The sequence below is a fragment of the Prionailurus viverrinus genome, chromosome D4 (genome assembly GCF_022837055.1).
Source record: "Prionailurus viverrinus isolate Anna chromosome D4, UM_Priviv_1.0, whole genome shotgun sequence".
Taxonomy (NCBI): domain Eukaryota; kingdom Metazoa; phylum Chordata; class Mammalia; order Carnivora; family Felidae; genus Prionailurus; species Prionailurus viverrinus.
In genome coordinates this window covers 6,541,304-6,555,516 of record NC_062573.1, presented here as the reverse complement: position 1 = coordinate 6,555,516, position 14,213 = coordinate 6,541,304, and the positions used below count along the sequence as shown (strand labels likewise).

Sequence of the window (14,213 nt, the reverse complement as noted above, 5' to 3'; positions counted from 1 at the left end):
CCACGTTACTGGTAGGAATCATTTGCAAAATAACTGCACCACTAATCCTTACTCCCTCCCCGCAATTAATGACACCCCATGCGAGTGTCTCAGATGAAAGGCACATTATTAATATTCAAAGGAAAAAACCCTCGTAACCATTTTAACATATACAACTAACAATGAACTAAATTTGCTTTGTGGAAGACAGAGAGTGAGCATCCCAAATTAGTTTATGTAAAAGCTGAAATTCTTCCCCGAAAGGTCTCAGTACCATCCTCAAAGAATATCCTGATCATCAGAAATGCCGTCAAGATTCCCGCCAACATTATCCCCTTTGTTGTCTGAAATGTCGAATCAAGCACATCTGGCAAATGTCCTAGAGCTCACAAATCTTTCAAACAGCGTATAATTCCCAATGGTTAAAGAGATAACGCCACCGCTTAATCGTTCTGCTCTTCAAAATAGCACCAACTTTCCTTCAATCAGAAACAATGGCCTTGGCTTCTTAAAAATATCACATACCAGTGATTATTTGCAGAGAGGGCCCCTTTGCGTTTGAACCTGTGGGTTCCAGACAGAATTCAAAATCAGGATCACAAGCCTCATTTGAATGTGTGCTCAGTTAAATGGACAACAGGGGGAGGAGTATGAATTGGGGTCCAAAAAAGAGACCTGGTCTGTGTGATCTGGAGTCTTGGGGAGGTGACGGCTGGCTTCCCCCTCACGCTATGGTGATGCGGTGAGCTGTGACATTGACTGAGCATTTACCGTGCCCCAGACACCCAGCTAAGAGAGCAGGGAGTGTTGCCGTGATCCCTGCTTGACAAGTGCGGAAACGGAGGCTCGGAACTGAGGCTAGAGAATTTCCCCCAGGAAATGGCAGGAACCAGGATTCACATTCGGGCTCATCTGCCTCCAGAGGTTTTCCTCTTCTCCCCACTTTACCAGGCCAGCTCCCAGGTCATCTGTCCAAAGAGGCATCGGTGAAGAGCTCCCAAACATTGTTTATCTACTTCCCACCCACCTTCAGAAGGGTTGCAGAGCGAACACTTGGTCTTCCAACATTCCTCTGGCATTATTTTTTTTAACTTTTACTTATTTTTGAGAGACAGAGAGAGACGGAGCATGAATGAGGGAGGAGCAGAGAGAGGGGGAGGCAGGAATCCAAAGCAGGCTCTGAGCTGTCAGCACAGAGCCCGACGTGGGCCTTAAACCTACAAACTGTGAGATCATGACCTGAGCCGAAGTCAGACGCTTAACCAACTGAGCCACCCAGGTGCTCCTCCTCTGGCGTTATTAAACAGTTGAAAATCGGAAGCATCCCAGATGTCTAAGAGGAGGGAACTGAGTAAATAACACAAGGTGTATTCTTATAATATACACAGTGCAGTCACTAAAATGGCAGTCAAGTAATGGATCTGCTGAGATACAAAGGTACCTTATTTTATTTCTGGAGGAAAAGCAGGACAATAAAAACAACCAGCATTTCCTGAGTGCTTCCTATGTTCCAGGCACCGGTTTGAGCATGTCGCACCATTTATTTTATTTTGTTTCATCTAATCCCCACGGTAACCCTGTGAAATGGTCGTCTCCATGACTCCCACTTTGCGGATGGAGAAGGCGAGGTGAAATGCTTTGCCTGAAGTTACACAGGCCTGGAACTTGACCCCAGGTCTAGCTGACTCAAAGCTAAAGATGGCAACTGAGCAGGTTCTGGAGTTTCTTAGTGAAAGAAAGAAGAAAGAAAAGAAAGAAAGAAAGAAAGAAAGAAAGAAAGAAAGAAAGAAAGAAGAAAGGAAGAGGAAGTAAGAAAGAAAGAAAGAAAGAGAGAGAGAAAGAAAGAAAGAGAGAGAGAGAGAAAGAAAGAAAGAAAGAAAGGAAGGAAGAAGGAAGAAAGGAAGAGGAAGAAAGAAAGAAAGAAAGAAAGAAAAGAAAGAAAAGAAAGAAAGGAAGGAAGGAAGAGAGAGAAATAAAGAGAAAGAAAGAAAGAGAAAGAAATAAAGAAAGAAAGGGAAGAAAGAAAGAAAGAAAGAAAGAGAGAGAGAAAGAAAGAAAGAGAGAGAGAAAGGAAGGAAGGAAGGAAGAAGGAAGAAAGGAAGAGGAAGAGAGAAAGAAAGAGAAAGAAAGAAACAGAAAGAAAGAAAGAAAGAAAGGGAAGAAAGAAAGAAAGAACGAAAGAAAGAAAGAAAGAAAGAAAGAAAAGAAAGAAAGGAAGGAAGGGAGAGAGAGAAATAAAGAGAAAGAAAGAAACAGAAAGAAAGAAAGAAAGAAAGAAAGAAAGAAAGAAAGAAAGAAAGAAGGAAGGGGAAGGAAGAAAGAAAGAAAGAACGAACGAACCGGGAACCTTCCTTGTGACATGGCAGTGGTGGTCTTTTCCCCCTAAGATCGTTCTCCGCCCACTTCTTTGCTCCAAAACTGGCCAAAGAGCAAGACTTTCAGGGCCACGGACAAACCAAGACTAATTTCGAGGCCACTGTCTTCACCTGACAGGTGAGAAACCTAGGACCTGCGGAGGGTAAGTCACCTGCCGGGCCTGCTCAGCCCACGAGTGGTAGTGTCCTGCTGGGGCCCCGCTTCCACCGGCAGCCAGGCCTCCTTCCACAGCAGACCGAGGCTGCCTGTCCACAATGCTTCTCCTGTGGTCTCGGCAAAATGGCCCAGTGAGTCTCCAGCACAGGCCCTCCCGCCGTCATCTCTCCACGACACAAAAGGCAATTTGCCCAAATGTTATAATCACCTGGAGGCTGGCACGCAGGGGCATCCCTGCCTTATCTGTGGTATTGTTAGCAGCGCCATAATGACAGCTTTGTGGGGGGATAATATCACACTTGTAACTGCCAAATAAAATGCCTGCACAGATCACACATCCCTGCCAGCAGACTCGGGCATCTGCTTTAAGCAGAAAGGGGAGGAAGGGAAGTGATGAGCATTGAAAGCCTCTCCTGGACCAGGGGACTTGCCACATCCTGATCCTTTGAGGAATATATCATCACCTCTATTTGGCAGCTGGGGAAACTGAGGCTCACTGACAGATGCAGCTAGTAAAGGAAGGACTCAGAATTTGAACCCAGGCCTCTCTGACACCAGAGGCCATACTCTGAACTAGGATAGGCTGTGGCCTTTTCTGAATCTTGAACCCGTCTGAGAGCCAGTCAAAGCTATAGAACTCCCCGGAGACATACGCGTGAACCCACCCACAGAATTTTGCCTACAGAGGGCAGAGTTAGCTCCGGGGAGGTCTCGGCTCCAGGACTAATAGCCTGCTCGGATTACTGCCTCTCCTTGAGCTGCGAGAATTGCCCATTGCCCCCTCTGTCCCCACCCCAATTCCAAGGGCCCTGGAAATTCCCCTCCCAGCCCTTGTGCCCATCAGATTCTGGTAACAATAAGTCCCCCACCCCCACGGCAACCTCCTGGAGGCATCCAAAGGACACAGCTTCCCCTTCCGTGGCTGGAGTCATCCCCAGGGTTGGCGAGCGTAATGGTTTGTTTTGTCTCCTTTAATAGAAGTGAGAGCAAGGCCAGAGCCCAGGGGGCAGGACCTTCGTGTACCTTCCTCAGCCCAAGCTCTGCAACTTGAGGCAGTTGGCTGAAAATCCTGCTTGACCTCCTGGAAAAAGATGCAGGTTTCCAAGCAGGGCTTTAGAATTGGACCGTCAGACCCCTGCTCTGCCATCTGTGTGATCTAGAGCTCGTCTCTTCTCTGAACACTGGTTTCCTCCTCTGAAAAGTCTGGGGAGAATAGGACCTTCCTTACAGGGTTGTGGTGAGCATTACTGAGATGACACGGGGGACACAGCAAAAGCTGTGCCTGGCCCATGAGGAGCTTAAATTACTGCAGGGTGATTACTCACACCCTGGCGGGGGGGGGGGGGGGGGGGAATGTTGACGGGGGCGGGGGGGGGGGGGTCCTAACTCCACGCCCAAAGGGAGGAGCTGGCATCTCAGAGGCTAACTGTCCTCTGGCCTCCTCCCACCTGCTTTTGATGTAGATTTCAAGACTGGGCTGGAGGCCTGCAGGTCCCAGGATCTCTCTATCCAGCCCTTGGCATCATTCCTCATCCTCATCATTTCTTATCCACCTGGAGCCCAACACTTCTACGATTCCCCCCAGGCACGGGTCTTCACCGACCCTCTGCTGATACCAGGGTCTCACTGGGGGGCCAGACTCTGCGTCTGCCCCTCCGAACCAGCATGGGGTGGGGGAGGAAGCCGAGGCATGCACAGTCACAAGATCTGGATGGGTGCTGTCTGGACAGAAGCCCAGGGCCTTAAAGGAGTCTAAGTGTACAAGAGACTGTAGCAGACCTCCTACCCCTCAAAATATAGTTCAGAAATCAGAATCACATAAACCATAAAATAAGTGTCTGGAAAGAAGTCCAGCAAAATTCTGTATTCCTATGGGGTTTATGTTCATGTTTAATTCGAAACGTCACATACGAGGTTCTTTCTCCCAAACACTGGGAATGCCCCTGTTTCACTGCTTCCAGGAGCCAGAAGCAGTGTGCCTGAGGAGCTGAGCACCAGCGTGCCCCAAGTGTAGTTGAGATGCTGTCCTGAAAAAGGGGGTGTTTGGCTAGGCCTTAAAGGATGGGAGATGGATTTTGCTGATGGAAGGGAAGGAACAAAGCACAGAGATGCAGGGACACCGGGTGCTCCAGACGGAGCACCTGAGACTGGCTCTTGCGTTGGGCGACAGAGGAGGAGTCAAGGGAGGACTCCCTCAAGTGGTGATGGACAGACTGGGCTTTGACAGGTATGTAGGAATACATCCTTGCTGGGCATTCAAGGCGCGGGGACCCAGTGCAAGGTGGAGAGAGCCTTGAATGCCATCCTTCAGACGGTGAGGGCTAAAGGCATGGCAGTTACACAGACGCTTGTCAGGGAAGTGCGTAGTGGCTGAGGGCTGCAGGTCTGGTGATAAGACTTGGGTATGCCCCTGTGCCCACCCAGTGGCTGAGGGAGCTTGGGCAGATGACATCACCTCTCTGAGCCTCAGATCCTCACCCGTCAAACAGGGATAACAGTGACTTTGCAAGATACCTGTGAGGATTGAGCTGTAGTCTGCTACTGAGTCCTGCAGATAACCTTGACACCCTGCTGGCTGCCCCCACTGGCAAAGCCTTAATTCAGCCCTTAGCATCTGCCAGCTGGAGGACAGAAGTCCCAACCGCCAGGCCTGTCCCCTGCACACAGCTGGAGAGCAGGAGTCAAAGACTACGGGCCCCAGGCTAACTGAGTGACCTTGGCCTTGGCACATTGTTTCCCTGAGCGGCCTGTGTACAGTGTCTGGGCGTCATGAACACAAATCACAAATTTGATTACGAGTGCTTGAAAAGTGGGGCAGCAAGAGGAACGGAAATACAAGCTGTGGTGGTGGCTCGGCACCCTCCCTCCACTCGCTCACTGGGGATGTGGGGAGGCGTAAATCTGCCCCACATCCCCAGCCCCGTGTGGCCCCGTGTGCCTCCTGCCGCCGTGTGATCACCTTGCCACACACAGGATGATTCTAGTATTCAGGGATATGTATTTTTTAACCAGCTGTCTGTGCTTTTGGGCCTCGACAGCAGAAAGGACTCCCTCTTCCAACAGTGTCAGAATGCTAACTTCTCAGTGCTGGGGACTATGATGTCCTTCCCCAGCACGGGGCCTACCTAAGGGATTCCCAAGGGTCGTTATAGCTCAGGGCACTTTTCCCTTCAGCGACCGAATGGAGCACCTAAAACTCCTACCTGAGACAGCACCAGCTGTGCCTACGACAGATGTTTACGAGGACTGCGTGCAATCAGGCACGCGAGGTGCAGGACTCAGCATGTAGCTAGCACGTGGAAATGCTCCCTAACTCCAGGTGGCCGTACTCCTGGGACTCCCCTCTCCCAGGCACAGCCCTAATCCAGCCCTAAGCCTGACTTTGGAGGCCTCACCCCCCTCATTTGAACATATTAAGACAAAATGTATCCACATCCCCACATTGAATATGTATTTTTTGCTGTTAAAACTTTGAAAGGACTTTTAAAACTTTGCTTGGCAAATTATTGGACTATTAGCCTGGCTGTGACTTCTAGAGAGCCGTGTGCATACTGGAGAATTCTTGCAAAATGAGGACAGCAAGCCTACAAACTGATTTCAAGTGTAATAAAATTGTTTTGATTTCTAAATTTAATAATTAAGCCTGAATGCATTAATCATAACATTAATTTCAGTTTTGCATCTTCTCTTTATTTTAGAGTCAGTTGTTCTCTCCAAACCTCTCACATTTGAATAGGCCTTGAAAAGCTGTGGGTGCTGGGCCCTGTGTCTCTAGTTCCCCAGGGGGTGAAGCAGGCTGGTTTAATCCACCCCCCACCCTTGACCCCTCCACCCACCCAGCCCAGAATATGCTCTTTTGCAGAGAAAACCAAGAGCGGCCCCAAGGTCTCCCCTCCTGCCCCTTGGCGGGCTCTGCCTGGGCAATGACCCCTTAGTCAATATTGGCCATACCATGGCCTTGGCCTCTGGCCACCAGCCCTGCCAAGCAAAGTTCAAAGCCTCTTTCTTGTCAGGAGTTGTGCCGAGGAGGAGGTGCGGGCGTTGCCGCCCTCACTGCGGGCCCTGGCTTTGCTCAGGGCCTTGGCCCTGCCCCACAGGCTCTCACAGCCCTGCATTTGCACAGAGGGTGGGGCCGAGCTTTGAGGGCGGCACTGCCCACTGGCTGGGGCGCCAGGGTTACCAGGCACCTCCCACCCCCGCCTGGAACCACAGTTCACCCAGGGGCCAAGTGAGAGTGGGTGATGACCCCAGGAAAAGAGGGTAACCCTCATGACAGAGCCCGACACTGTGGACGAGCACTGGGCTGTCACCGAGGGATGGATGTGCCCCCTCCCTTAGCACCTGATCAAGCACACGCTGACTTCAGGTAGTCACACGCTGTCACTCACCCAGCCAGACACCGAGCACCTCAGGCACAGCCACATGCACACTCACAGCACACACGTATTCACGCTTGCACATGCCCATTTGTGGCCGTGCACACACAGCCCGAGTGTGGCTTTTGCACCAGCACAGTGAACCCTTCCCCTCTGCCCTGGCAGATGAAGTGGGGCGATTTATTTCCCCCTTGAGTCTCAGTTTCTTGTCTTCAATGGGGACGCCCTGTGTCACTCACTGTGGAGAGGACAGACATGACCCTCTTCCCACAGAACCAGGCACCTCCTAGGTGCTCTGCCAGTGTAAGCCTCCTCCCCTCTCCTGAGGCTAAGGTGCCTGGTTTCATCTTGGTCCCCTCCCTTTCCCAGCAGGAGGGAGCTGCATAGCCACTGACCGCAGGTGTGCTAAACCCAAAGGCACGCCAAGAGGTAGCAGAATCTGGCTTGTGGGCGCCCGATAGCCTGCATCCACCCATTTGCCCTCCCTGGGCTCACCTGCCTCAGCCTGCCCGCCTCACTTTGAACAAAAATCATTAGCTGAGCTGTGCTTCTTGATCCTTATGATGCTGATCCTTGTGTAAAGACCTCCTCCACCTCTCCCCCCAGGTCCTCCCTTCATCCCCGCTGGGAACCAGAAATCCCAGGGTGTTCTGAGAGAGTCACTTAAGAACACTCTCTTGAAGGCATGCAGTTAGGGGATGAAGGCCCATCAAATGGTGATCATGGCTCCTACTCCCTGGGTGCCAACCTGCTGCATTTCATCCTGGCTCTGCAGGAGGTATGATTAAACCCCCTGTACAGACAAGGAGCCCAGCTCAGAGAGGGAGAGTGGCTCGTCCAGGTCACCCAGCAAGTTGGCGACAGGGCTCAGCAGTGGACCCAACTCCTTCCGGCCTATGCCGTGCTGTCACGTGCACCCTGAAGTCTCACCTCGCAAAGACAACTCGTGGCTTTCTTTTGGTTTTTGGCATTTCCTGCGTACCAGGCACCGTGCTAAGCGCTTTGCAGGAACGAGCCCAAGTAAACCTCACAGGAAGTCTTCCAGCAGGCACTTTGTAGAGAAGGAAATGAGACCCAGAGAGGTGTGAGGCCACCTGCCCGAGGTCACAGGGCTAGTGGCAGCCAAGCTCCAGTGCCCGGGCCCTTAACGGCCATGCTGCCTCCTCCCCGCCAGCCATCTGGGGGCTCCTATTGCCCTCATCTGTTGGGACATCTTCAGGATCTCTTCTCTCCCTGCACCGCGCTGACCAACGGATTGCACTGATGACACCCTCAGTGACCTGGGCCCTGCCTGTGGCCTGTGCGGGCCTGTGCCTCCCTGCCCTCACTGGGAGGCAGGCCCCAGGCCAGCCAGGGCTTTGAGCTTCCTCAGTGTGGTTGGTGCCCCGATATGAGCCCAGGCAACCCATCCTTCCTGTGCGGTGGAGCTGCTCCATCTGTGGCCTCAAGACAAGAAAGGAACCAGCAGCCTTGGCCTTGCACTTTGGCATATCTGCTTTGCCCACTCGGGAGCTCCATTTGCTGAAGGTGGAGAAGAAATTCTTCCCCCTTTGTCCAAACCCCGCAGGGTAAGCCTACCGCTTTTATGTCCCCAACTTTACATTTCTTTATTCATTCGTTCACCATATATTTATTAAGTACTTTTAAAGTGCCCGGCCCACCCCGGGCTCTGAGGACCAGGAGTGCCTGGGTCACAACTGCCCCAGGCTGGCATGGGCGACCATGAACCTCAGCCAGGGTCAGGGAAGGTGACATCCAGGCAGGGCCCGGAGGGGTGGACGACAGCCAGGAGGGCGCTCGGCCCAGCCACACACATTCACGAGCGGCCTTAAGTCTGGAGTGTGGTGGCACTGAGAGAAAGCTGTGTTCACCAGGCGACTCCAACTTCACAGCCCCGTCCTGCACACATGGCCTTTAGTGTGCTGAGGCACTTCTTTGAAAGAAATCCTGGAGTCGACATTTATATTGTGTTTGTTTGTGTCACAAGCATTAATTTGTTCAATATACATATTTAAACCACGCTGCAATTTTTATTCTCGCATCTAGGCCTTTCTTTTATATACACTAAGGTCCCAAAATGGAGGGAGTGCTTTGAGAGGCCCTGCCCCTGCACCAGGTCCTATGAGGAAGGGTGTCCCCAGCCCCGAGCAGCAGGTACACCGGCACAGAGGCCCTGCTGTGCACGCACACATGGCCGACTGCAGCACAGCAGGTTGGCTGCATTTTGCAGGGTGAGGCAGGCCTGGGAGGGAGGCTGTCTGGAGAGCAGAAAGACCTGGATGGGCGGCCTTGAAGTCCAGGTGAAGGAGTGTGGAGCCTTTCCAGGCAAGGCTTCTCAGCAAGGGCGTTCAGGGTCAGATTTGGGATCTCTCTTGCCAAATGTTCCTTTTGTTCTCTATAAGAAGCCCAGTTCTCCTAAGGATTGGTGAGATTCCTCAGGGGGTGGCGGTAGGTGGGAGGGGGGTCACAGGTGGCAGTGAGGTCACTTCTAAAGCTTCAGACCTGAATAAAGAAATCTTGCTGCCCCAAAGGCAGACAGACCTGAACCTGAAGAGTGTCTGAGACAAGCCTTTGGACAACACCCCCTGCTGGGTCTCAGTCCCCTGTCCCCCTAGCGCTGGGAACATGGCAGCCACAGGATTGGCTCGTCCATCCATCCATCCATCAAACAGATATGGACTAAGCACCTCCAATACTGCACACTTGTAATCTAAGCACTGGCAATGCCACCAAACAAGGAGAGGAGGCTCCTGGTTTCATGGGAGCCCACAGTTTGGATGGGGGACACCGACAACATATGAATAAACAACAAAGAGGGGCATTGCTATAAAGAAAAGAAAGTGAAGAGGGGACACAGGCAGTTACACTGAGATCACGGAGGAAGTGACATTCGAGCTGAGACCTGGGTGCCAAGAAATAGAGGCTCAGGGAAAGTTTGCAAGTCAAAGCTACTCTTTCGTTGTTTTTTTGCTCTCTTCCTGTACTGTCCTGTAGGGAGGAGGTCACTCTGCAGCCCACACCTGAGGAGTGGGGAATTATGCGCCACCTCCTTGAGGGCAGAGTTTTCACGGAAATTATTTGGAACTCTGCTCAGGAAATGTATCTACTCTTCAATTTTTATGCATTTTTACCAGTATTTTAACGCTTACGCTTGCACTTTGGAGAAATTCAAGAGCTCCACTGGCATTTCTAAGAACCTAGAAATAGTTTATTTTAGTTACCAAAATGTAGGAAATTAGCAAGGCATTAAATTGGACGGTAGGAAAAGAGACTGTTTTTATCTTTTCTATTGTCAATACACATTAAGAAGATTTGAGAAATACCCCTAACAGAAGAGCCTCTCCCATCACCCTGTTCAGAGATGCCTGTTAGTCACATTCAATGTATTATTTTTAATTTGTCTCTTGTGCACAGTTTTTACAGATTATACTGTCTATGTAATTTTGTTTCCTACTTCTTCCCACCTTTTTTCTTTTGCTTTCTATCATATCAAAAACATTTCTATGTTGCTATACAGACTTCATAACTCTCCTTTTTCAATAGCTGCTAAATCACCATGCCCTCTCCTCCCCCACCCTGCTACCAAACTTAGCATGATACCTGGCCCATAGTCGCGTTTAGAAATTAGTTGTTAAATAAAGAATATACAACAAAATAATCATTCTTTTGTTTTAGAAACATAGGTTATTTCAGTTTTCTTGATTCCAAATAATACTGAGACAGATTATTCCCTTAGGATAGCATCCCGCAGTGGAATTAATGGACCAACAAGGCCAAAACTTTTCAAGATAAATGCACCAAACCAGAAATCTCCCTCCCCTTCCCCACTGAACCACCGGCAATTGTGCCCAGGGTAATAATTTACAATTGATTAAAGAGTTTGCGGGGTGTGTTTTTTTCCCCCATCCTCACCCACCCACCCCGCTCCGCCGCCCTCTCCCCCTCCCCTCCTGCCAAAAAGGGGGGAAATTATCTGAGAAGGTGAAGATGTTCTCAGACAATCATATTAACATATTCCAACAATTGCAATTTGCAAAATAGTAATCACAACTCCCGGGATCTGGGAGGCATTAATCAAAGCTGCAGGTTTAATTCCATTTTAAATATTGATGAAATGTGCTTCGGCAGCCTCACCCTGGCGTGGCGGGGCCAGGGGAGCCTCGCGCAGCGAGAAGGAGGTGGAGGGAGGGTTGGTGAGCAGCTGCCTGGAGGGGAGGCATCTGTGATTCAAATTGGTGGCTGTGCCGCCAGGTAGAGAGCGAGAGGGGTAGTGAAGAGGCTGTTAAGTCCATTGCTGTCAATTTGTAACGATCAGGGAGGGGCCTGAGGGCTGGTTTAGCACAATAAACCCAGTTTGTCTGGTTTCAGGGGTTAGCACTGAAGAGCTTGCAGCTGCACTGATTCGAATAGCCCAGAGACTTCAGAACTGTAATTATCAACCAGGCTGCTCGCGGTGTGGCAAAAGTGGGCTTCACCAGCGCTTAACTCCTTGTGTGCCGCCGCTGTCCCCGCCCCCCCCCCCGGGTGGGGGTGGGGGGTGTTGACAGCCACACGTGGAGTCCCAGGCAGCCTCCCCAGGGGAAACTGAGGCCCACTGGCTGCTTAGGGAGGGCCTCAAAGGCCAGAGCCTGCCAGTCAGCAAGGCTCTTTCCTTAGGTCACATACAGAGAAATAGTGGGGAGGGGGCAGAGGAGGCTAGCTCTTCGGGGGCAGCCTCGCCTACCCTTATCACATCAGCCCTGGGGTGGGCAGGCTGGCTCTGGAGTCTGATGCGCCTTGGTTTGAATTCCACTGGCTGTGGACGTGGGGCAAGGCTCGTCACCTCTGAAAAATGGGGGTAACCTCCCCTATCCTGCCGGGCTATCACAAAGACTCAATGAGATGGGTGTTTGTAAAGGATGGAGCGCACAGTAGGCTGTCAGTAAGCCCCCATTTCCCGGATCCTGGGCCTGGTGCTTTCGCAGAAGAGGAAGGGGGCAGGGGAGGGCAAGGTTTGGGCCGGCCCTCCAGGTTTGAGCTCTCAGGGAGTGCCCTTGTTCCCTGGCTACTGCCATTTGTCACTGAGGAGGATGGGTAGTCCCAGGCTCCCATCCCTTAGGTGGGAGGCAGGTAAGGAGAGGAGACAAGGCTGTTCCAGTGTTATAGCCCTGAGGAGAACTGCTTGAGGGCAGGGTTTTGGGCCAATTCTCTTTGTCCCCAGGACAAGACACCGAGGGGTGAGGGTGGGACAGCAGGCGGGTTGTGCGGTGCTGTGAAAAGACCCCAGGCTTCGCAGGGAGTCTTGGTGAATGAAGTGTGTGCACGGATCCACGACCCACCACCCAGGTCCTAGACGTTCTCCCACAATCTGTGAAGGGGCGTGCCCAAGGGCGTTTGTCCCAGAGGCATTTCTGGTAACGGGAGGTGGGGCGGGGGGAAACCCTTGGATGTCCACCACCGGAAGGGTGGATAGTAAAACATCACAGAAGCCACCACAGAGTATTAGGCAGCAATAGGAAGCAAAGAGCTAGATGTACATTTAGCAACAAGAATAGATCTTGAAAACGTAGTGTTGAGTGAAAAAAACTAAGACACAATGAAACTCACAGCACAATGCCATTTATGGTGGTAAATTAAAGCCACATTGGTACACAAAACAACAGCACACACTTTACAGAGCGGCATGCGTTTTTAGGGACGTATATCCCAACACTAAAGTGGGTCTCTGTCGTGGTTGGGGGAGGGGTTGGGCATGGGCTTGAGGGATAATGGGGGGAGATCAGTCCCCAAAGGGCCTTCCCCGGCCCAGAGAGAGGGCTGTGGTGTGCTGGGGAATAAAGACTGGACTTCATTCTAAGGTTTAAAAAACAGCACAGCCTTTGCAGTCAGACAAACCAAGGCTCCCATTCTGGGTTCTCCCACGCACCAACCTGTGGCTGCAGACAAGTGACCTGACCTCTCCGAGCCTGCTTATTCACCTGTAGAATGGCAGGGTTACTGCTGTCAGGGGATCACGAGGGTTAAAGTAAGGGACACCAATGAGTGTAGGGCCCACAGGAACATCGGTTCCTCCTCTCTATTGCCCACTGAAAGGACGTGAGTCACCAGAGGTGTCAGGTTTTCCTGGGGAACCACAGGTTCTTAGAAGGGAACCCGGGGTTCCCTTCTCTGGGTTCTGGAAAAGCCAGAAAGGAAACAAAGCTCTGAAGGCTCGGGCAGCTGGCACTACCGGCAAGGCCTGGACTGGATGTTCTGGGGGAGTGCCCTCTGTGGGTGTCAGACTGGTCACATTCCCAAGCAAGCTGCTGTCTGGGTGCCTGTCAGGGTTGCCCAGCTCAGAGTGGCCAGAAGACCTCATGCCTGCCTCTATCAGCACCATCCACCATCTGCAAACCCCTTTGTGTTCAATTTCCCCAAGACCAGGCATTTGTAGGCAACCGGAGGACTGTTTTAATGAAAGATCTGTTCCTTCCTAGCACGGAGCTAAAGAGACTGACCACCAAGGCCACCCACCCCATGCTGGAATGCACTGCAGTCCCGAGACCCTGTCTGCGGGTCTCCCAGGGCAGAGAAGGCCCAGCAGACACCAGGCATGACCAGCTCTTCCTCTTTCCTTGCAGATGATGACGAGCACGAGTGGATCATCAAGACGTGTCGCAAGGGTTGGGACGAAATCGTGGGTCACCGACCCAAGCTGTGAGCTCTGCAGCTGCCCCCATGAGAGGTCTCCTCTACACCGCTGGCAGTGGCTGGCCCTGCGGGCAGCCTGCGGTTGCAGACCCTGACTTTCGACCCAGGAATAAAGCCTTTCTGCACTCAGTGGCCCCAAGCGTACTTTCTCGAGACCGTTTCTTAGAGAGGGGATCCTCATTTTACCAGCACCAAAATCACCTGGGCGGAAGTGCAAATTAGCTATTTCCGGGCCCCACTGTAGACATGCTGGTCAGAGTCTCTGGGAATAGGGTCTAGCGATGTGCACTCCCAGCTGCATTCCCTGATGCGCTCTTATTTCCCAGGTATTCCTCAACATCACCCCGAAGATCACATGTCAGCTGAAAACCAGAAGAGGAAGGGGTGGCACATTCCAGGGCCACACTTGGGCCACAGCATCCTGGATCTTTGCATAACTGTCCCTCCTTAGAGGCTGCTGCATTCAGCAGCCCACCCCACCCCCACTTTGTCCCTGGCTCACCAAGAGCTGCTAGAAGAAGGCAAGCCTGTGAAGGCTCTGACAAGGTCTGCAGGGGCAGGAAACTGACCCTCAAACCGGGGACCCAGAGTTGGCATGCTAGGCAGAGTTAGAAGTCAGAGGGCGGCCTGGGCACACTCAGCTGCACCATGGAGGGG

General features: G+C 51.8%; 1 protein-coding gene across 1 annotated transcript in view; it reads left to right on the top strand.

Annotated features, from left to right (window-relative positions):
* MORN5 (MORN repeat containing 5) overlaps positions 1 to 13,676 on the top strand; it is a 29,979-nt gene extending 16,303 nt beyond the window's left edge. The window contains exon 5 of the mRNA XM_047830540.1: positions 13,487 to 13,676. Coding sequence (XP_047686496.1) covers positions 13,487 to 13,566 — 80 coding nt within the window. The 3' untranslated portion in view covers positions 13,567 to 13,676. The remainder of the gene's footprint in view (positions 1 to 13,486) is intronic.
* Positions 13,677 to 14,213: the final 537 nt, after the last annotated feature.